This window comes from Hyla sarda, chromosome 10 (assembly GCF_029499605.1).
Source record: "Hyla sarda isolate aHylSar1 chromosome 10, aHylSar1.hap1, whole genome shotgun sequence".
NCBI lineage: Eukaryota > Metazoa > Chordata > Amphibia > Anura > Hylidae > Hyla > Hyla sarda.
Genome location: NC_079198.1, coordinates 98,451,617 through 98,474,054, shown reverse-complemented (window position 1 = coordinate 98,474,054; position 22,438 = coordinate 98,451,617). Strand labels below are relative to the sequence as shown.

Here is a 22,438-nt window from a genome sequence, read left to right as displayed (position 1 = left end):
CCGTATTACTCTGGTTGCCCGTCTTTGAACCCTCTCCAGCTCCACTATATCTTTCTTGTACACTGGTGCCCAGTACTGTACACAGTATTCCATGTGTGGTCTGACTAGAGATCTGTACAGTGGTAGAATTATTTCCTTGTCGTGGCCATCTATGCCCCTATTGATGCACCCCATGATTGTATTAGCCTTAGCAGCAGCTGCCCGACACTGGTCACTACAGCTAAATGTACTGTTAACTAAGACTCCCAAGTCCTTTTCCATGTCAGTCGTCCCAAGTGTTCTCCCATTTAATACATAATCCCAGCCCGGATTTTTCTTCCCCATGTGCATTACCTTACATTTATCAGTGTTGAACCTCATCTGCCACCTCCCAGCCCAAACCTACAACCTATCCAGATCCAATTGTAACAGTGCACTGTCCTCTATAGTGTTTACTGCTTTACAGAGTTTAGTATCATCTGACATCTGCAAAGATTTCTACTTTACTATTCAACCTCTCTACAAGGTCATTAATGAATTTATTAAATAGAACAAGACCCAAGACTGACCCCTGTGGTACCCCACTAGTAACAGTCACCCAATCAGAATAAGTACCATTACTAACCACCCTCTGTTTCCTATCACTGAGCCAGTTACTTACCCACTTACACACATTCACCCCCAGCCCCATCCTTCTCATTTTATGCACCAACCATTTATGTGGAACTGTATCAAATGCTTTGGAAACATCCAGATATACGACATCCTGCGATTGCCCCATGTCCAGTCTGGAGCTCACCTCCTCATAAAAGCTGATCAGGTTAGTTTGACAGGAGCGATCCCTCATAAAGCCATGCTGATATGGAGTCATACATTTATTTTTATCAGGATACTCCAAAATAGCATCTCTTAGAAAACCCTCAAACAATTTACATAAAACGGAGGTTAAACTAACTGGTCTATAATTCCCGGGGTTACCTTTTGACCCCTTTTTAAATATTTGCACCACATTTTCTATGCGCCAGTCCTGGGGAACCTTTCCTGTCACTATAGAGTCCTTGAATATTAAAAAATTCCTTTAGAACTCGGGGGTGAATGCCATCTGGACCTGGTGATTTGTCTATTTAGATTTTTTGTAGGCGGCACTGTACTTCTTCCTGGGTTAGACAAGTGACCTGTATTGGGGAGTTTACCTTATCTTGCTGTATTTCACCTGGCATTTAATTTTCCTCGGTGAATACAGTGGAGAAGAAGTTGTTTAATATATTAGCTTTTTCCTGATCCCCATTTATCATTTCTTCCTCATAATTTTTTAAAGGGCCAACACTTTCATTTTTAACCTTTTTGCTATTTATATAGTTAAACATTTTGGGGTAAGTTTTACTCTCTTTGGCAATGAGTCGTTCTGTCTCTATTTTTGCGACTTTTATCAGTTTTTTTTTTACATATTTTACATTTTCTCTCTAGTTTTTAATGCTTCTTCACTGTCATCCTGTTTTAGTAGTTTAAATGTTTTATTTTTGTCATTTATTGCCCCCTTAACATTTTTATTCATCCATATTGGTTTTCTTTAATTTCTGACCCCTTTATTCCCATAAGGTACATACCTCTTACAGTCTGGTCGAGCCCTGCACCATTTGGGACAGATAATTGTCCTTAGTCATATATAGCATATAGCTATAGTCAGAAACATGTTTCCTTTGAGATTCACTGGTCTCAGTCTCCCAGTTTATATCAGGATAAAGTCCCCCATTATTATCACATCATTTTGATTTTCTGCCTTGTTTATTTGCCTCACTAATTGATCTTCTGCCTCTTCCATTATGTTTGGTGGCTTATAGCAAACCCCTATCAGAATTTTTTTTATTTTTATCTACATATAATTCTTCTCATGATGACTCCACATTATCATTTCCCTCCCACAGTGCGGCTTTCAGACTGCCCCTAAACATATTAGAAAAAAAGCTGAATGAGCACTATTTTGAGAACCTAATTTGGTTAGGAAGGTATATTATCTTATGTGTATAGCGGCCTCATGATTCTCCCCCTGACAGATGATGATGCAGTAAAAAAAGGATTGGACATGTTAGATTTCAGTGCCCAATTCCTTTGTTTTTAATTGAGATAAGCTGCCACCAGAGAAATCTTATTTATTTCTCCCCATTTAAAAAACATGCAAGCTTGGCCAAGTGAACCGACAAACCTCTTCTTAAGATGTAGGGACACCATAAGACTTTTATAAAAGAATGTATTTATTGAATCGGTATTAACATTGCCATAACTGTAGAAGATGCATAGATTGAAGTCACTCCCAGGTCCGGAAACCCAAAAGATCCCTGTAAGGAGACTAGCGATAGTTGGATGGCCCCATTACAGATTTTGCCCTTGAGCTTTAAAGGAAAACTGTCACATATTTTCTCCCGCATTATCCACCGGTATTGGTGGATAGTGCGGAAGAGGCTGATTAAAACGAGCCCTATCTTGGTCTGATCTGCGCCGCCGTTCGCCCGCACTTGTAGTTTTAATCTCTGTGTATATCCGGCTGTAACTGGCAAAGGCGGTGCTTCTGCGGGCTAACTGACACTGACGTCAGCGCCGCTCATGAATATTCATCCCTCCTGTTCTCCCTCTCTTCGCCGCTCCTAACCAGAGGGAGGGATGAATATTCATGAGCGGCGCTGACGTCAGTGTCAGTTAGCCCGCAGAAGCACCGCCTTTGCCAGTTACAGCCGGATATACACAGAGATTAAACTACAATTGCGGGCGAACGGCGGCGCAGATCAGACCAAGGTAGGGCTTGTTTTAAGCAGCGTCTCCCGCACTATCCACCAGTACATGTGGATAGTGTGGGAGAAAATATGTGACAGTTTTCCTTTAAGTTCAAAAGTCACTTTATTATAATAAATCAACAGATTTCACCTATATAATTGTAAGTCAGAGATAAGAATTGTAAATGAACATTAACCCAAGTGATGTATAATTATCCAACCTATTGATAAGATAAGAGAAGTAAATATGTAATATGTTTAGACTGGAGCAAGACAGCAACATTTGTGGCATAACAGCAAAACTTATCAAAGCTGCGTGACCAAAATAACTGCACGACTTTTGTGATTCTTGTGTTTTTACATAAGTGTATTACATGCAAGAATTTGCATCTGTATTACAGACCCAGGATCCAGCCTGATCACAGGTCTAATGACCTGTACGAACAGCTGTCAGTTTGGCTCATCAGAAACGCGATCAAGCTAATACTTGCATCCATAGTACAGATGCAAAAAATGTAATACGCTCGTGTGAAAAAAAAAAAATAGCCAAATCGCAGACAAGTCAGGAGTAGGTTGCATTCGCATGCAACTTGCATTGCGGTTAATGGAACAGCCAAATATGACTTGACACTCGCATCTTTGTTGGATTTTTTGATCGCAGGTGCCAAGTCACCATTCCCTAACATTACGCGTAACAGCACACTAAGAAACTGTGATCTTTGTGTCGCGCGACCAAAGTTGTTGTGTAGCTCTAGCCTAATAGATCCTGGCTGTTGGAAAAACAGTGGATATATAAGTGGCACTGGATGTGAGATATATACCCCTAATAGGGTGAAATTAAGTAACAATCTTTTGTAGACAGGAAGTAACAATGCATGGTATTGCAATGAGTTAGCAGCTGTTATCTGGCTCAAGAATGACACCACCAGACACGGTCATGGAGGTGTCTCCCCATGATATTACATCTCCCTTAAGTCCTGTTACTTGACATTTACTTAGTGATGCAATCTCTTGGGCACTGAGTAGGTGACTCCACAAGTGGAGCTGACTTAACCTTCCAAAGAAGCTGTTATTAAACAGTCCCAAGAGATCAAATCGGTCTTTAGCAAGAAGGGCTATACCACCAGGTTTAATGTTATATCCTTTCTGGATAACTTGTTCTTTTCCATGAAGCCCGCTCACCCAGAGCTCACTGCGCCCGGAGGAAGACTCCCACCGTACACAGTAATGAACCCAGTCCTCTGATGTGTGATGTATGTTGAAGTCAACAGATATCCCTCCAATCCATAGATATATGCCGGACCCTATACCTAGGACAAGTTCATTGTCACTGTTTGTGGTGGAGTAAGAAAAGACTTTCTGATTGCCCTCATGCTTGGTTCTCACCCACACACACAGGGTGAACTGAGTCAACTCTAAAGGTTTAAGGAGATGAACTTCCACGTGAGCAGCTGGGTGAGTCCTGGAGAAAAAGAACAGAGGATAGTGTGGAACTGCAGGAGAACCTATTGGAGAAAGAACAAATAGAGATGTAGTTGGTCTTTAGAAATAGAACAAGTGTAAAATGCAAAAGGGAAAAAGCAACTGCTAAATAAAAGGAAAGTAGAATGGCTTTATTATCATGGCAAATAATTCCCCAAAGGAACGTTTGAAAGCCTTAAAGGGGTACTCCGGCGCTAAGTCATCTTATCCCCTATCCAAAGGATAGGGGATAAGATGCCAGATCGCGGGTTCCCGCCGCGGAGCGTGACGTCACACGGGGGTGGGGCCCTGAGGTCACAATGATCCGGCCCCTGTGATCGCCAGTAATCAGACCCGGAGCGAACATGCTCCGGGGACTGATTATAACGGGGTGCTGCGTGCAAGATTACGGGGGTCCCCAGCGTTGGGACCCCCGCGATCAGGCATCTTATCCCCTATCCTTTGGATAGGGGATAAGATGTCTTAGCGCCGGAGTACCCCTTTAAAAGCAGTAACTTAATATATGTTAGGTATATTCAATTACATTTGCCATCTCCATTATTCCTTTCCTCCAGTGCAAGGTGGAAGTTATAGGACATTTGTTTTCAGAGTACTCTGAGCAAGAAGTTGAATATATATATATATATATATATATATACATACAAGAGTATGGAAGAATCAGGTCCTCTACTCCACTCTGCCACATCTCTGCTTCCAGTGTAGCTTGTCTTCTATTCTTTTAATCCTTAGTATCACAAAATTACAATCTTTTTTCACCCGAATTCTCTGTCCTACTTCCCAGCTTGCCTAGGATTAAGGATGAGTGAATCGAATCTGAGGAATCTGAATTTGTTACGAATTTCATGAAAAATTTGATTTGCAACGAATGCGAATATCGGCATGATTCGATCGCGCAAATCGCTTCATTAAACTCCATTTAGTGTGTTCCAGGCTCCAGGGCATCTAAAATGGCAGATCCACATGTGAGGACATGGGGAAAGGAATCTTGGGCAGGCAGGAACAAGGGTAGGTGGGATGACCCTGAATCACATGCAGCCTATCAGCAGCCAGTCACCCCTGTGATGTCACAGCCCTATATAATTGGCAGCCATATTGCGGCCAGTCACTTCAGCCTTTCATTGCAGAGAGATAGATAGGGACAGACAGCGCTGTGTGTTAGCCAGAAAAGCTTTTTTCCAGCAGCGATTAACCTCTTAGTCACATCAGTGTTCTGTTGCACAGAGGGACAGAGAGCAGTGTGTGTGGCACAGAAAAGCATTCTTACTGCGGCGATTCACCTCCCAGTCACTACAGCGTTCTATTGCAGAGAGGGACAGAGAGCAGTGTGTTGCACAGAAGAACAGCAGCTATTCAGCTCAAGCACAAATCCTGCCTAGAAGCACAGATAGGGAAGGGAGTCAGAATGAGAGAAAAAGTGCAATTTTGGGTGTAGTACACAGTGACTGTGTGCTGCAGCACTGGTGTGTACTGCTGGTGTTGTACACAAATACTTTTTTAAGCGTACTGGAGCACATTGTCCTCCCCTTCTAAGTGCATACCACATACGTACATCTAAGTGGTGTACTATTTTGTTCCTGTTAAAGTCTCAAGGGCCTAGATGCTGTGACAGGCCAGGTGTTGTACACAAATACTTTTTTAAGCGTACTGGAGCGTATTGTCCTTCCCTCATAAGTGCATACCACATACGTACATCTAAGTGGTGTACTATTTTGTTCCTGTTAACCTCTTAAGGATGCATGGCGTACATGTACGCAGGCCAGATACTGTGACAGGCCAGGTGTTGTAAATAAAAAACTTTTTTACACTTACTGGAGCGTATTGTCCTTCCCTCATAGGTTCATACCACATACGTACATCTAAGTGGTGTACTATTTTGTTCCTGTTAACCTCTTAAGGATGCAGGGTGTACCTGTACGCCCTGCGCCCGATCCCGGTATATAACGCGGGGTCATGCCGTGATCCCGCGTCATACCAAGTCAGTCCCGGCGGCTGATGAAAGCCGGGACCATGGGCTAATAGCGTGCGGCATGTGCGTCGCGTTCAAAGTTGATCGCCGTGTCTAAAATAAAAGTAAAAGCTTCCCTGCAGCTCAGTCGGGCTGATCGGGACCATTACTGTGAACTCGCGATGTCCTGATCAGCTAGAATGCGAACGAAGGTCCCCTTACTTGCCTCTGTCGCGTCCGATCGGCGATTGATTGCTCCAAGCCTGAAATCCTGGCTTGAGCAATCGACTGCCGATAACACTGATCTTTGCCATGTCAATGCACGGCAATGATCTCTGTATGAAATGGGTATGTTCAGTGTAATAGCCACTAGGGGGAGCTATAACACTGCAAAAAAAAGTCTGAAAAAAAAGTTAATAAAGATCATTTAACCCCTTCCCTAATAAAAGTAAGAATCTCCCCTCTTTTCCCATTTAAAAAAAAAGCCTGTGTGAATAAAAATAAACATATGTGTTTAAACATATGTAGAAATGTCCGAACTATAAAAATATATACCGTTAATTAAACTGCACGGCCAATGGCGTACGCGCAAAAAAATTCCTATTTTTGGTCACTTTTTATATCAAAGCGATCAAAAAGTCCAAGCAATATAACAATGGTACCGATAAAAACTTAGCAAAAAATTAGCCCTATACATGCCCGTATGTAGAAAAATAAAAAAGTTATAGGGGTCAGAAGATAACAATTTTAAACGTATACATTTTCCTGCATATAGTTATGATTTTTTTTTAAGTAATTCAAAATCAAATCTATATAAGTAGGGTATCATTTTAACCGTATGGAACTACAGAATAAAGATAAGATGTGATTTTTACCGAAAAATGCACTGCGTAGAAATAGAAGCCCCCAAAAGTTACATAATGGCATATTTTCTTAAATTTTGTCGCACAATGAATTTTTTTCCCACTTCGCTGTGGATATATTGGTAACATGACTACTGTCACTGCAAAGTAGAATTGGTGGCGCAAACAATATCCCAAATCCATAATATGGAATTTTAGGTGCAAAATTGAAAGCGTTATAATTTTTAGAAGGTGATGAGGAAAAAATGAAAATGCAAAAATGGAAAAACCCTGCATCCTTAAGGGGTTAAAGTCTCAAGGGCCTAGATGCTGTGAAAGGCCAGGCAAAAGTACACACAGGCTGGTGTTGTACACAAATATTTTTTTTAAGCGTACTGTAGCGCATTGTCCTCCCCTCATATACACACTAAGTATGTCAGGCAGAGAAGTGCCAGGACATACACAGAGGAGTGGCAGAGACCTAAATTCATCAGGCAGAAGCCCCAGCAGACTAGGGGCAAGTGGCAGCAGAAGTCGCAGCAAGGGGCCTTAGCTCCAGGTATCAGCTAGCGGTCGTGTCTCGACCAGCAACCCCTCTGCCGTCATCGATTGGTTAACACGGTCATCTACATCATCACAAGTGACATCTGACACCCCCAGTCAACAGTCGATGGTTTCCTAAGACACAACCCTCAGTTGGCATAGCCCATGAGCAGTCCCTGTCCTCCCATTGCCTCTGTCCTATGCTGTTCCCTCCCCCACAGAAGTAACTTATGCTGTGGGTTCAGCTCCACTATTTAGTGAGGACGATCTAGAGGACAGTCAGCAGCTACTGCCCAGCCAAGAAGTGGAGGTGACATCCGCGAGCAAGTAGTGATGAGGAGAGTGGCATGGGAGGTGGTGTTGCGAGCGTTCAGGCTCCTGAAGCAGACACTGTTGAGGAACCTGAGGGGGGACATCGGTGACATGCAGACACAACTCAATGACGATGATGAAGCCGATTGCACTTGGGAACCGGGTGCAGAAGGGGCTTCATCATAATAATGAGAAGAGGGTTGCAGGTTGCCTGTGAGGCAGCAGCTGAGCCAGCAAGGTGGTAGCATGGTTGGCAGTCAGCATGGTGATAGAAGTGGAAAGTCTTGAGCCAAACATGCCCGGGGTAGACCACCTGTGTTACGCCTAGCGCTCCGGGTCCCCGCTCCTCCCCGGAGCGCTCACGGCGTCTCTCTCCCCGCAGCGCCCCGGTCAGTCCCGCTGACCGGGAGCGCTGCACTGTCATGGCCGTCGGGGATGCGATTCGCACAGCAGGACGCGCCCGCTCGCGAATTGCATCCCAGGTCACTTACCCGTCCCGGTCCCCTGCTGTCATGTGCTGGCGCGCGCGGCTCCGCTCTCTAGGGCGCGCGCGCGCCAGCTCTCTGAGACTTAAAGGGCCAGTGCACCAATGATTGGTGCCTGGCCCAATTAGCTTAATTGGCTCCCACCTGCTCCCAGACTATATCTGCTCACTGCCCCTGCACTCCCTGGCCGGATCTTGTTGCCTTGTGCCAGTGAAAGCGTTTAGTGTGTCCAAAGCCTGTGTTACCTGAACTTCTGCTATCCATCTTGACTACGAACCTTGCCGCCTGCCCCGACCTTCTGCTACGTCTGACCTTGCCTCTGCCTAGTCCTTCTGTCCCACGCCTTCTCAGCAGTCAGCGAGGTTGAGCCGTTGCTAGTGGATACGACCTGGTTGCTACTGCCGCAGCAAGACCATCCCGCTTTGCGGCGGGCTCTGGTGAACACCAGTAGCCTCTTAGAACCGGTCCACTAGCACGGTCCACGCCATTTCCTCGCTGACACAGAGGATCCACTACCTGGAAGCCGAATCGTGACAACCTGCTTCACGGCAGCCTACCTTCCCGGAAGGTAATGAAACAGGGGTCCCTGGAGTGGGCAGCAGTAGCAGTACCAGTCCTGCACAATTTTGTGGAACAGAAGGTGGGCCAGTCCTTGAGCCTGGCTGTGTGTACCAAAGTGCACGGCAGTGCCGATATGTGGAGCTGTAACTACGGTCATGGACAATACATGTCCTTTATGGCCCACTGTGTGAATGTGGTTCCTGCACAGCCACAACAGCAACTTGAACAGGTCAAGCCGCTTCTGCCTCCACCCTCTCAGACTGTTGGTCCTGTGACAGTATGCGACTCCGCCTCCTCATCCTCCACCGTGTCCTCAGCCTCCACTGCACGGAAGAGTCTCAGTGCTCCTCCAGCATACCATGTGTGCAGGGCATGGCGGTGTCACGCTGTGCTTCACATGGTTTGCCTTGGCGAATGGAATCACACAGGGGAGGAACTGCTAAAAGTCATTCATAAAGAAATCGAATCATGGCTTACTCCACGAAAACTGGAAATAGGAAAGATGGTGAACGACAATGGGAAGAACATCTTGTCTGTGCTGCGACAAGGAAGCCTGAGCCATGCGCTCTGCATGGCACATGTGTTCAATCAGATTTTTTGATGATCCAAGCGGATAGGGGGACTCCCCTGTGTAACTTCAATGTCAACCAGTGGTAGCTCATAAGTGACACCTGCCGTTTGCTCAGGCCTTTTGAGGAAGCCACATTGAACGTCATTCCACTGCTTCATCTACTACAACACATGTTGAAAACGATGGCTGGTCAGGGCACTGGAGATGTGGTGCCTACATCTTTCGACCACATGAGCCCTGTGGGGGCTGAACTTAAGGAGAAGGAGGGAGGGGCACAGTGGAGCACAGTTTAGGTTTCACGAAATGGGTGGTTTTTCTAGTCATCTGACAGGAGAGGAGGTGCAGGAGCAGCTAGAAGAGCTAGAGGGTTATGAGGAAGGCTAGACACAGGACCAGAAACACCGTGGCAGTATGCAATGGAGATGGAGGCAGGGAGTCCCTCCAAGTCACTTGCACGATGCATGCTCACTTGATTGTGTAGTGACCGCAGAATTGTCACCATTCATCAGTGGGATGACTTCTGGCTCTCCACATTATTGGATGCTCGCTACCCGCACAAAATGGGGGCCTTTTTCACACCCACTGAGAAAGAGGACAAACTGACTTACTACAGAGACATCCTACGTAGTCAGTCGGCTGATGCCTATCTGCGCCATCGTCCATCCTCTCGCAGGTCTGACTTGGGGGGCACTCTGTGCTCACCTTCCACTGCCATAACTGCTGGGGAGGGGTGGCAGGAGCAGTACCACCTCCGTCAGCAGCAGCCTACAGTCGCTGATGAATAGCTTTCTTCACCCGCATAGTGAAGCAACTAATCAGCAGCAGGTAGACCAGGATCAGGACCTGAACCAGCAGGTGATGGCATACCTTGACATGCCCATGCCAACACACCTTGAAGATCTGCTGGACTTCTGGGCAGCAAAACTTGATTTGTGGCCACAACTAGCAGAGTTTGCTTCTGGAAAAGCTGTCCTGCCCGGCCAGTAGTGTGCCATCAGAGCGGGTGTTTAGTGCAGCGGGGGGCTATAGTAACCTGAAGAACTCATCTGTCCATGGAAAATGTGGAGAGACTGACCTTTGTGAAGATGAATCAGGCATGGATCAGCCAGGATTTCCACCCACCAATGCCTGATGCATAAGAGTAGATTGACCATGGTGCCACACCAACACTTCACAAATATGGATAGTGCAAAACATGTTTAAGGTGCTACTTCCCAGTTACAGACATTCCTCGCCATCAGACCACAAGTAAGTATTGAGTATATGCATTAGCTAGAACATTTCCTAGGATAAAATATATGTACTCAAATTTTTTTTAAATTCAAACGAAAGGAAAGGTGTGTAAAAAACACCATGTGCCACCTACACCACCAAGTATTGATGAGATGCAAAGACCTCTAAAAGGTGGAAGGGAACAACGTATGGTCCATTGTAATTGGTGGGGGTAAAAACTTCCCCTGTAAGGCCCTACTCTCGCATTATTAATTCCCTTCTTTGCAAGTGTTGCTCACCCTAAAAATGGCAGCCCCACACAGGAACCTCTCTCTATTCCCCCCTACAAACACTGCCATTTCCGTGGGTTTTTTGGTGGAAATAGAGTTTCCTGTATGGGGCCCCCTTTTTAGAGTGAGTAACACTTGCCAAGAAGGGAATTAATAGGGCGAGAGTAGGGCCTTACAGGGAAATGCACAATACTTTGTTCCCTTCCACCTTTTCGAGGAAAGTGTTACTCGTCTTGAAAAGGGTGGCCCCACACAGGAACCAATCCCAATTTCCACCTAAAAACCCTGGGAAATGGCAGTGTTTGTAGGTGGAAATAGGGAGAGGTTACTGTGTGGGGCCGCCCATTTTAGGGCGAGAAACACTTGCCAAGAATGGAATTAATAATGAGAAAGTAGGGCCTTACAGGGGAAGTGTTTACCTCCACCGGTTACAATGGACCATACGTTGTTCCCTTTCACCTTTTAGAGGTCTTTGCATCACATGAATACTTGGTGGTGTAGGTGGCACATGGTGTTTTTTGCACACCTTTCCTATGTGGTCTCCTCATGCTGCTGCCAACTCCAGGCTGTGTCATTCAGCCACTATATGGTCTCATGCTTCCGCCACCTCCAGGCTGTGTCATTCAGCCACTATATGGTCTCCTCATGCTGCCTCAAACTCCAGGCTGTGTCATTCAGCCACTATATGCTGCCGCCAACTCCATGCTGTGTCATTTAGCCACTATATGTTCTCCTCATGCTGCTGCCACCTCCACGCTATGTCATTCAGCCACTATATGGTCTCCTCATGCTTCCGCCACCTTCATGCTGTGTCATTCAGCCACTATATGGTCTCCTCATATTGATGCCACCTCCAGGCTCTGTCATTATGCCGCTCTGTGACAGTGATTCTAATAATGATGTCTCAGATCTGCATGTCATACTGAATAACAGTATAATTTCACGAACCCAGCACACACCCTATGCATGTTACAGCAAGGCAAAGTGTTGTACACCCCTATTGAGGCTCTCTGTAGGCCAGAAATAGCCATTTTTAATAGCAATTCGCTGCAAATAAATTCCGGACCAAACCAAATTTTTTTTAGAATGTTTGGTCGAATCGAATTTTCAAAAATTCCCTCATCTCTACCTAGGATCATCTCTCCTTGGTATAATTTCCCACCCAAGTGGTATCGCTACCCCCTCCTCCCTCTCTTTTGCCTCAGGGATCATTAGACTTTTCTATTCCAGGTTTAAAGGGGTACTCTGCTGCCCCATCGTTTGGAGCATTTTGTTCCAGATGCTTGGAGTGGGCGGCGGGGTCCTAACGTCACGACCACGCCCCTCATGACGTCACACCATGCCCCCTCAATGCAAGTCTATGAGAGGGGGTGTGATGACCACCATGCCTCCTCCCATAGACTTGCATTGAGGGGGCGTGGGGTGACGTCCCGAGCCCCGCCGCCGGAACCTTGCATTGTATGCGAGCGCTTTGTGCTGCACAGAGGTTGTGGGGTCCCAGCTGCGGGATCCCCATGATCAGTCATCTTATCCCTAATTCTTTGCATAGGGGCAGAGTACCCCTTTAAATTCTTGTAGGTATCATCACTTCCTTGCCCCAACCAAGTATTGTTCCCCCCCCCCCCAAGGTCTCGCTTCCTCATATCACAGATAGCCTTTATTATCATCTCTTAACAGCTCAACTTTTAGCTATGCCACTACATGATAACCTATCGTCTTTCACACATAGGCCCTTATTTACTAAGAGTGGAGTGTAGGTTTCTTTGTGGGTTTTAATTCCCACCAGTTTCCACTTTCCCTACATTTTGCTTTTTTTACACATGCTCTGACCTGTAGGGGTTTCCTCAGCTGAAATCCACCAAATTTTCTGTGGAAACTTTAGTAAATATGTTGGGATTTTGTGAAAATGTCGGGAACACGCCCTTTTCTGTGACCACGCCCCCTTTTCCCGACAGCCACGCCCCTTTTTGGGGTTTCTTAGCAAAATGGAGAGTTAGTTGGGTTTTTTCATTTCAGGCGCAAATTCTGGCGCAGACAGAATTTCAGGCACAATGCGCCCGAAAATGGCGCACGGCCCGACAAAACATGTCAGGTTTGCAATAGTAAATGAGGGCCACAATTTCCAAATAAACAAAGCTATTTTTTGTTTTTGCTGTTTATGTTGTTAAGGGTACATTCCCACACGGCGTATTTGCTGCATATTTGCTGCTGCGTATTTTATTTTCTCTGTTGAAGTCAATGGGTAGGAAAATACGCAGCATCAAATACGCAGCAAATACGCAGCAAAATACGCTGTGTGGGAACGTACCCTAAAAGTGGAAAAATCACCATCATATAGTATATGCTGTGGGTTTTTTACTCACCTGCACGACCTCTTGAGGGTTCTACCCTCCTTTTCACATCTAAAAGGTCAGTCTCGATTTGGGTCAGTTTAGAGGTGATCTCTTGCTGGCAGAATTCTAGTAGGAAACACAATTCAACATCATCCTCCATTACTGATAACATGCTTTAGTCATAGTTACATAGTACTATATAAGGGGGCCATTACAACTAGAAAGTATAAGTATTGATGTGCATATAATTAAAGGTGTACTCTGGTGGGAAAAAAACATGTTTTCAAATCAACTGGTGCCAGAAAGCTAAACAGATTTGTAAATGACTTCCATTTAAAAATCTTAACCCTTCCAGTACTTATCAGCTGCTGTATACTACAGATATACTACAGAGAAACTTGTGAAGTTCTTTCCAATCGGACCACAGTGCTCTCTGCACCTCTGTCATTGTCAGGAACTGTGCAGAGTAGGAGAGGTTCTCTATAGGCATATGCTTCTAATCTGGACAGTTCCTGACATGGACAGAGATGTCAACAGAGAGCACTGTGGTAAGACTGAAAAAAAACCTACACATTTTTCTCTGTAGTATACAGCAGCTGATAAGTACTGGAAGGATTAAGATTTTGAAATTGAAGTCATTTACAAATCTGTTTAACTTTATGGCACCAGTTGATTTGAAAACATTTGTTTTCCGCTTGTTTCCACCACAGATCCCCTTTAAAGGGAGAAAGAACAAAGCTCACATACCTTTTGACAATTTTACTTTGAAAGAAGACTGTACCACACGATCATTCAGTGGCTGCGCATGGCGGTAATCATTACGCAGAGTATTATTGTGCCAATCCAGCAATGTCCCCTCCAGCAATTTGATCTGCAGAGGTTATATTTAAAGGAACAAATGTGACAAAAGAACTAATCAGACCAAATAAAACACTAGAAATTATAATGTAACATTCATGCTGACAATTATTATACAGCTTTGAGCCAGACCTAGTTGTTAAAAAGTGTACCCGTCACTTTAAAATAAACTTGTCCTAGAGACAAGACAAAAGTTTTAATCAGTTAGTGTCTTCAGACCCAGACCAATCATTAGAATGGGTGGGAAGAAAAGCGTGCGCTGAACGAGACAATCCCATAGACTTACACTGTAAATTTGTCTCTTTAGCGAACTCTTTTCCTGGCTTATTCTAGTGAACGGTTGGGGTCTGTATACTCAGACCCTAACAAGAAAACTTTTGACATGTCTCTACAACATGTTAAAAGTTTTCTTAAGTGACAGTGCCCATTTAAAGGAAAACGGTCACCCATGCACCCACACTAAACCCAATACTCTGTGTTATAGTGCGGGTGAACGGGAGGCCGATGCGGGGTCCCTGACTCCTATACGTACCTGCAGTCCGGCGCCCGGTCCCTCTGAATATCCTCTTCTGTCTTCCGTGAATTGCACGCTGGAGGTGGGCCTGACAGCTGGATCTGAATATTTATGGGTGCTGGTCACATGAGCGCTCAGTAGGAGAAGGCGCACACGTGACCAGTGCCCATGAATATTCAAATCCAGCGGGCCCGCCTCCAGCGCACAACTCACAAAAGAAAGAATCGATCTTCAGAGGGACCGGGCGCCGGACTGCAGGTACGTATAGGAGTCAGGGACCCCGCATCGGTCTCCCGTTCACCGGCACTATAACCCAATGTATTGGGTTTAGTGTGGGTGAACGGGTGACCGTATTCCTTTAACTACCAAAGTCATTATATGGGTGAATTCCCATGTGGCAGATTTGTTGCAGAAATTTCTCTGACAATCCTGTTTATTTGAATGGAGTTATCAGAAATACATGTGCTCATTTTTAATTGCTGCAACAAATCTTCCGTCTGTGACTATACCGAGGGGTCTTCATTTGAAACTGGTGACATCCCTGTCATACTGCATATTAACAAGTTCCCATTGAAATGTTCATATATACCCTATATAGTGGACTCCTTATGCTATTATATGAAATAATCTTCTTAACCCCTTAGTGGCCAGGCCAATTTGGGCCTTTATCAAAAATTTTTCGTCCCATTATAAGATTTTTTTTTCAGCAACATAGCTGCATGAGGGCTTGTTTTTTTGTGAGACAAGTTCTGCAGTCAACATTTTGAAGTTCACATTCCAAGACCCATAACTTAAAAATGTTTTACTTGACGGAGCTGGGTGGGGGCTTGTTTTTTTTTTTTTTTTTGTAAAATAAGTTGTAGTTTTCTTTTGCAGGGCATTATATTCTGCATGTAAGCATTATGCTGACAGGCAATATATACAGCCATGCCTCTATAACCAGTGTATTTCGGCACGTATCTGGGTTACTTGGAACCTAATGTGTTGCAGGGCTGCCATTGCTGACCCCTATAGATCTCTAACACGTCGCAGGCATGATTTGACTGCGGCATGCATAGCATTAAACTGCCAAGATTTGAGGTTTCTCTAAGACAAAGACTGAAGTGATTCGCCCACAGCAACCAATCACAGCTCAGATTTAATATTTTAATGAGCTCTGGTAAAATGAAAGCTGAGCTGTGATTGGTTGCTGTGGGCTGATCTCTACAGTCTTTGAGAAATCTGGTCTGTTGTACTCCACTGCCCCAGCATTCGGAACATTCCGAACGCTGGATGCGAGCTGTGGGGGTCTTGATGTCACAGCCACGCCCCTCATGATGTCAGGCCATGCCCCTCAATGCAAGTCTATGGGAGGGGTGTGGTGGCTGCCCCTCCTCCTCCCATAGACGTGCATTGAAGGGGCGTGGCGTGACGTCACGGGGACCGGCACAACACCCGCAACCCGCACCCAGCGTTTGGAACAAAATGCAGGGACAGTGGAGTACCCCTTTAAATACACTGTAAAAAAAAAAAGCCAAAGCTTTTCTGCAACAGAACAGGATGCTGTGGATATGAATGTGAAATTTTGGAGCAAATTCCAATACCCAAATTCTTCAACAGTGTTAATCTACCCTAATGCACATGTGATAGCCTGGGGAGTGTAGCTGTGCGGTTATTAAAGGGTGCTTGTTAACCCTTGCTATTCATGACGCCAGGGTGAGGGCTCCTCAGTAATGCTTGTCCTACCGCCACCCTTCCCAAGAGCGATAAGGAGGTAGATAATAATAGAATGTCCACAACCGGAGAGTTTTCTGAAACAGGTATAACTTTTACTGAAGCTTTTCTGCAAGCTTCAATAACGGAACAGTCTCTATGCATACAACTACTTTCTTTGGAGATTGACAAAGGTTGGGACTTTAGCAAGTTAGAGTCTTTAAGGTATTATGTCCTGTTCCACTGGATTTAGGGGATTAGTTGCGGTCCAGTAGTCACGCTAGCTTTAGCGGGGGTAGGTAAAAACTCACGGTTTAAGTTCAGCTGAGGCCGGTAGGTTTTTGAGGCCTAGTGTGTCTTTGCAAGTTGTGCAGATCCGTCCTACTAGTCCGGCATCCACGAAAGCAGCAACCCAAGAGAGCGATAATTGGCTACAGCTCCCTTATATCGGCAGGGGCTGGACTAGTGCTAATTGGTCCATACTTGTGTCAATCACCATTACAAAGGATTATGGGTAACACGTGACCCAAGGACCTCCAAAGGTCCTCCAACATACCATAGAGGTTATTAACATGGTCACATGACCAAAGGTCCTGTAACGCTAAACAAGGTAAGTACTATACATTACATTAGATATATACTATTATTAAATATATACATGTATCAACACTAGAGAATTATACTTAAGGAGAGGCATCTAGGGGCTGTCCCACCTGAGGGACCCTACCGGAGCGTAGTTACTCTGACTTTGGGGACCTCCACACTAGGTACGGTATGCAATATGGCACCGAGACACCACACACACACACACAAGACGCTGACTGGACATTGTCAAATTGTGTAGGGAAATATTTACAAGGTGCAAGGTACTACCTAGTGGTCATTTATTCATGCATTTCCAGGAGGAATAACAGAGGGAGATTTCTCAGAAAAGATGTAGCAAAGCTGTATTTATAAGGAGTGCAAATACTTGCTGACACAGACATGTCAGGTCCTCTTTAAAACTTTTGCATGCACTGCAGATCGACTTTTATACAAAATAAATTCAGCTTGTCATGGCAGGTTCTCGTTCTGTTTACGGGCGGAAACAGACAGATGTTTACCACACTTGAAGCATAATCCCTCTTGTGTGGCAGCAGGAAAGCATGCCGCGTTCTACCCATCTGTCACCGACACCGTGATCATCACATGTCAGTAACATCTTTGTTGCTGGTAAACAACAGTGATCTATATTGTATATATGCAGATACTGATGATAGTAAACACATAAAATAGTGATTATCGATCTGATAAAGATTTCACATGGACTTCCTCACGGATTCCTCCTCTAAACCTGCTGAAATCTGCCTGGAGTTCAAGTGCTGTTGATATCAATGGGAAATCTGACGAAGATTTCATTCCTGCTTCAAACATTGAAGTAGATTCATGTAAAAGGATGTGGACAAGCCGATACATCACTTTATGTGATCATAAAGAAATCACACGACTGCAACTATATTGTATTATATATTAAAATATCACAACAGATTATTGTATGAATGTATTTAAGGAGATATCAGAGAAGTAATTTCTCCTATAAATTGGTAAACCATTGGTCCTACCCTGTCTTATACTCTCCTCTCCAGGCCTACATTTTATTATAAAACAAATCACATGTGTATTATTCTAGGAATTAGTCTAAGGGTAGGGTCACACATAACAGATCCGCAGGGTATTTTACACTGCAGATCCGCCGGTGACCCGACTCATTGTGTGCCTCCAGCTGCTGTACCCCCCCCCCCCCCCCCGGCCTGCTCGCAGTGGTAATCCGCCGCCACAAGCTGCCACAGGGGGCCTGCGAGTCACCAAGTCCACTCAGACGTTGCGGAGCAGCCGTGATGTCTGAGTACACTGCACATGCGTATTGCATTCTGACATCGCGGCTGCTCTTCGATGTCTAAGTGCACTTGTCGACTCGCAGGCCCCCTGTGTGACTGCTCATAGCTGCGGATTGCAGCTGCGAGCAGGCCTGGGGCGGGGGGAGGTGGGGAAGGGGGTGGCAACAGCTTGGGGCACAAAATGGGTCAGGTCACGTAAAATATGCTGCGGATCCATTACGTGTGACCATACCCTAAAGGAGAACTCACCTTCCCTATTGTATATCTGATACATACATGGTGCCTGTGACTGGTGAGATGCTTTACCTGATTTTGGGAGAGGATGATATGAGAATCGAATACAGTCCACAGCACGTTCTCTGTACAGGGGGGAGTAGTAAGGGAGCCCTGGTAACGATAATATTTATCCAGGTCTTCAGGCAACATAGCCAATGGGTTAATTGTCCTTATTTCAGTTTCTTGACCTGAAATAAGAAAAGCCAAGGAGATTGTGTAAAAATGAAATGAAAAGAAAACTTTGCTTCGCTGGTCCTCCACTGGTCTCTGTACACCCAGCGTGACCCCTGCAGCCTGGGATTCATAGGATGACACCTTCTTGCTGGAGGCTGAGCTTAAAGGGGTACTCCGGCTCTAGACATCTTATCCCCTAAGGATAGGGCATAAGATGTCTGATTGTGGGGGTCCAGCCGCTGGGGACCTCCGTGATCTCAGCTGCGGCACCCCAATCATCACCCCAGCAAACTTCACTTTGTGCCAGATGACTGGCGATGTGGAGCGGAGGCTCGTGGCATCAAGGTTCCACCCTGCTCATGATGTCATGGCCATGCCCCCTCAATGCAAGTCTGGACCTAACACAAATGGTTCCCAGTTCTTTGTCTGCACTGCTAAAACTGAATGGCTAGACGGAAAGCACGTGGTGTTCTGCAAAGTCGTTGAAGGCTACGAAGTTGTACAGTTCGTTAAGCGCCGGACAGCCCCCTGCGCACACAAACGCAACCTCAGCGACCTCTTGATCACTTAAAAAAAATATATATTCTGGGACATGATTTTTTTTCCGCTTATGCCATTCTCCCTGCATAATCAGGAACACCATATTTTAATAGTTTGGACAATTAAGCATGCGTTGATACCAAATATGTATTTTTTTTTCCCCACAGTGTTTTATTTGAAAAATGGGAAAAGGGGAGCGATTTAAACTTTTATAAGGGGGGGGGGGGATTTTTTAAAATATTTTTTAAAAACATTATTTTACTTCTTTTTACTTTTTTACTGTTTGGTTTTTACACATTACGGCAGATGGCTTGCATAGATCAATGTTATGCTATTGCATTACATTGATCTATGTTTTTGTAATCCAGCCTTTAGCAATCGCCAATCCATGGAGCATCGGGAAGGACGGGTAAGTCCCCGTTCTTCCCTGGCAACTCATCTGTAGCCTCTCCGATGTCCATCACATTACCGTCATTAACAGCGGGAATCTGCCGGTTATGACACGGACCCGACCAGCGGGCCCGCACCATATTCCCTTCACCCAACCCCATGATGTACTGATACGTCATGGGTCAGGAAGGGGTTAAAATCTTCTTAGGTTGCAATTTGCTGCCCCTGTTAAGGTGCCGCCTGAATCCAATTTTATTTTTGCATTTTTGTTTTTTCCTCCTCACATTCTAAAAATCATAACTCTTTTATACTTCCATCCACAGACCCATATGAGGGCTTGTTTTTTGCACTACCAATTTTCCTCTGTAATGACATCACTTATATTACCATAAAATGTATGGCACTACCAAACAAATATAATATGTGTAAGGAAATTGAAAAGAAAAACGCAATTTAGCAAATTTTTTCCGGTTTTCTTTCTATAGAAATTTAGAAAACTTTGACACTTGCCAGTAATATCTGAGGAATCTATATTTACAGAATAAATGTATTTTCGGTAATTTTCTGTTAGAACGCTTTCATTTGCTGATGAATAATGTGTGAGGGTTTGGTCAGGTGTCTAGGGTATCATTACCTGCATAACGGATCTTGGCTAGCTTGGAAATCACTTCACTGTAATATGTGTTTTCAAAGTTGCCATCCTGAAAACAATAAAGAATAAAAAGACAAATGAACACTAAAAAGGATCACATAAGGCACTGCTTACACTTGTGTCATGTGACAGTTACAACGGAAACCATAATGCAATGCCAAATCCATCAATGCCAGAGGCTGGGTAGACAACAGTGGGATCTGTTAGGTTCCATCTTGGTTTTCATTCTTTTGATGGGAAGAATGAGCTCTATTTGTTCCATCAAGTCTGATTATAAACTAGCACACATATGGGGAAATTTATCAAAACCTGTGCAAAGGAAAAGTTGCCCAATTGCTCATAGCAATCGATCAGATCGCTTCTTTCATTTTGCACTTCTTTCATTGGCCTTTTTGGAGCCCCAGGAATAGCTACTTGACCATTCATACAACTGTGCCAGATAATGTAGCTCCGCTCCTTTTTACTTGATCAGAGCTGCAGTGCCAGGACAGCCACTCATATGTATAGTTGGAAAACCAATGAAGAGGCCATGGTGCTCAGTGAAGCCTACTGTATTAGTTAAAGGGGTACCCCGCCCCTAGACATCTTATCCCCTATCCAAAGGATAGGGGATAAGATGTCTGATCGCGGGGGTCCCGCTGCTGGGGACCCCCATGATCTCGGCTGTGGCACCCCAGACATCCACTGCATGGAGCGAACTTTGGTCCGTGCTGGATGACTGGCGATGCGGGGTGGAGGCTTGTGACATCACGACCATGCCCCCTCAATGCAAGTCTATGGGAGGGGGCTGTCACTCTAAACTAACGTTGGGTGCAGCAGGGAGATCGCGGGGGTCCCCAGCGGCGGGACACCCGCGATCAGACATGTTATCCCCTATACTTTGGATAGGGGGTAAGATGTCTAGGGGTGGAGTACCCCTCTAAGCTTACTAAGGGGGGCCCTGGGTGTCGACTCCTCACCAATCACACACTAATCCCCTATCCTATAATTAGTCCATCAATGCTTATTTCTGGAAAATCCAATAAAGTTAAAGCATATGATAGAGTGGGAAATGCTGAGTAGACTGATATATATACTGCTCTAAAACAGACAACAGGTGGAAATTATAGGCAACTAGCAAGACACCCCAATAAAGGAGTGGTTCTGCAGGTGGTGACAACAGACCACTTCTCAGTTCCTATACTTTCTGGCTGATGTTTTGGTCACTTTTGAATGCTGGCAGTGCTTTCACTCTAGTGGTAGCATGAGACAGAGTCTACAACCCACACAAGTGGCTTAGGTAATGCAGCTCCTCCAGGATGGCACATCAATGCGTCCATCCTTCAGGAGACCATCCGCCACCTCATCAGGAGCATGCCCAGGCATTGTAGGGAGGTCGTAGGGGCACGTGGAGGCCACACACTCTACTGAGCCTCATTTTGACTTGTTTTAAGGAGATTACATCACAGCTGGATCAGCCTGTAGTGTGGTTTTCCACTTTGATTTTTAATGTGACTCCATATCCAGACCTCCATGGGTTGATAAATTTGATTCCCATTGATAATTTTTGTATGATTTTGTTGTCAGAACATTCAACTATGTAAAGACAAAAGTATTTCATACGATTAGTTCATTCATTCAGTTCTAGGATGTGTTATCTTACTTAGTGTTCCCTTTACTTTTTTGAGCAGTGTAGTTTTGTTGCAAAATTTCCAAGATAATTTGGTTATTCATTCATGTAAATCTCTGCTCATTCTATCATAATGGTCAAGTGGGACTGTCCTACTCAGTGATTGACAACTGTCTGTGTATAAGTGTCAATATAGTGAGATCTGTCCATCACTAAGTAGGACCGCCCACAACTACTTAGCCCAAAACCAATAGAAATTTACATTAAAAAATTACAAGTTATGCTAGAACTTCTCTAACAAAAGATGTATCAATCTGTCTAGCTCCTCCTGCTCTATAACATGATGCCTGCAGATTAGACTACATTGTCAATGTTAAAAGTTTCATTAAGTGTTTGTTCAACTTTGTCAATGTTCTTTCAAAAGATAGCATCAGAAGATTTAAGAGGCTGTGGTGCTTTCCTGAGTATGTGGACTTTGTATTTAAAGTGTACATGCACTTTCAGGTAGGATAGGCTGTAATTTACCAAATGCC

General features: G+C 44.7%; 1 protein-coding gene across 1 annotated transcript in view; it reads right to left on the bottom strand.

Annotated features, from left to right (window-relative positions):
• Nucleotides 1-2,838: 2,838 nt before the first annotated feature.
• The window catches only part of LOC130293851 (carbonic anhydrase 6-like), a 72,076-nt gene continuing 52,476 nt past the window's right edge, over nt 2,839-22,438 (bottom strand). The window contains exons 5-9 of the mRNA XM_056543019.1: nt 20,279-20,345; nt 18,571-18,728; nt 14,071-14,194; nt 13,354-13,449; nt 2,839-4,252 (exon numbers count right to left, since the gene is read on the bottom strand). Of these exons, the coding sequence (XP_056398994.1) occupies nt 3,639-4,252; nt 13,354-13,449; nt 14,071-14,194; nt 18,571-18,728; nt 20,279-20,345 (1,059 nt within the window). The 3' untranslated portion in view covers nt 2,839-3,638. The remainder of the gene's footprint in view (nt 4,253-13,353; nt 13,450-14,070; nt 14,195-18,570; nt 18,729-20,278; nt 20,346-22,438) is intronic.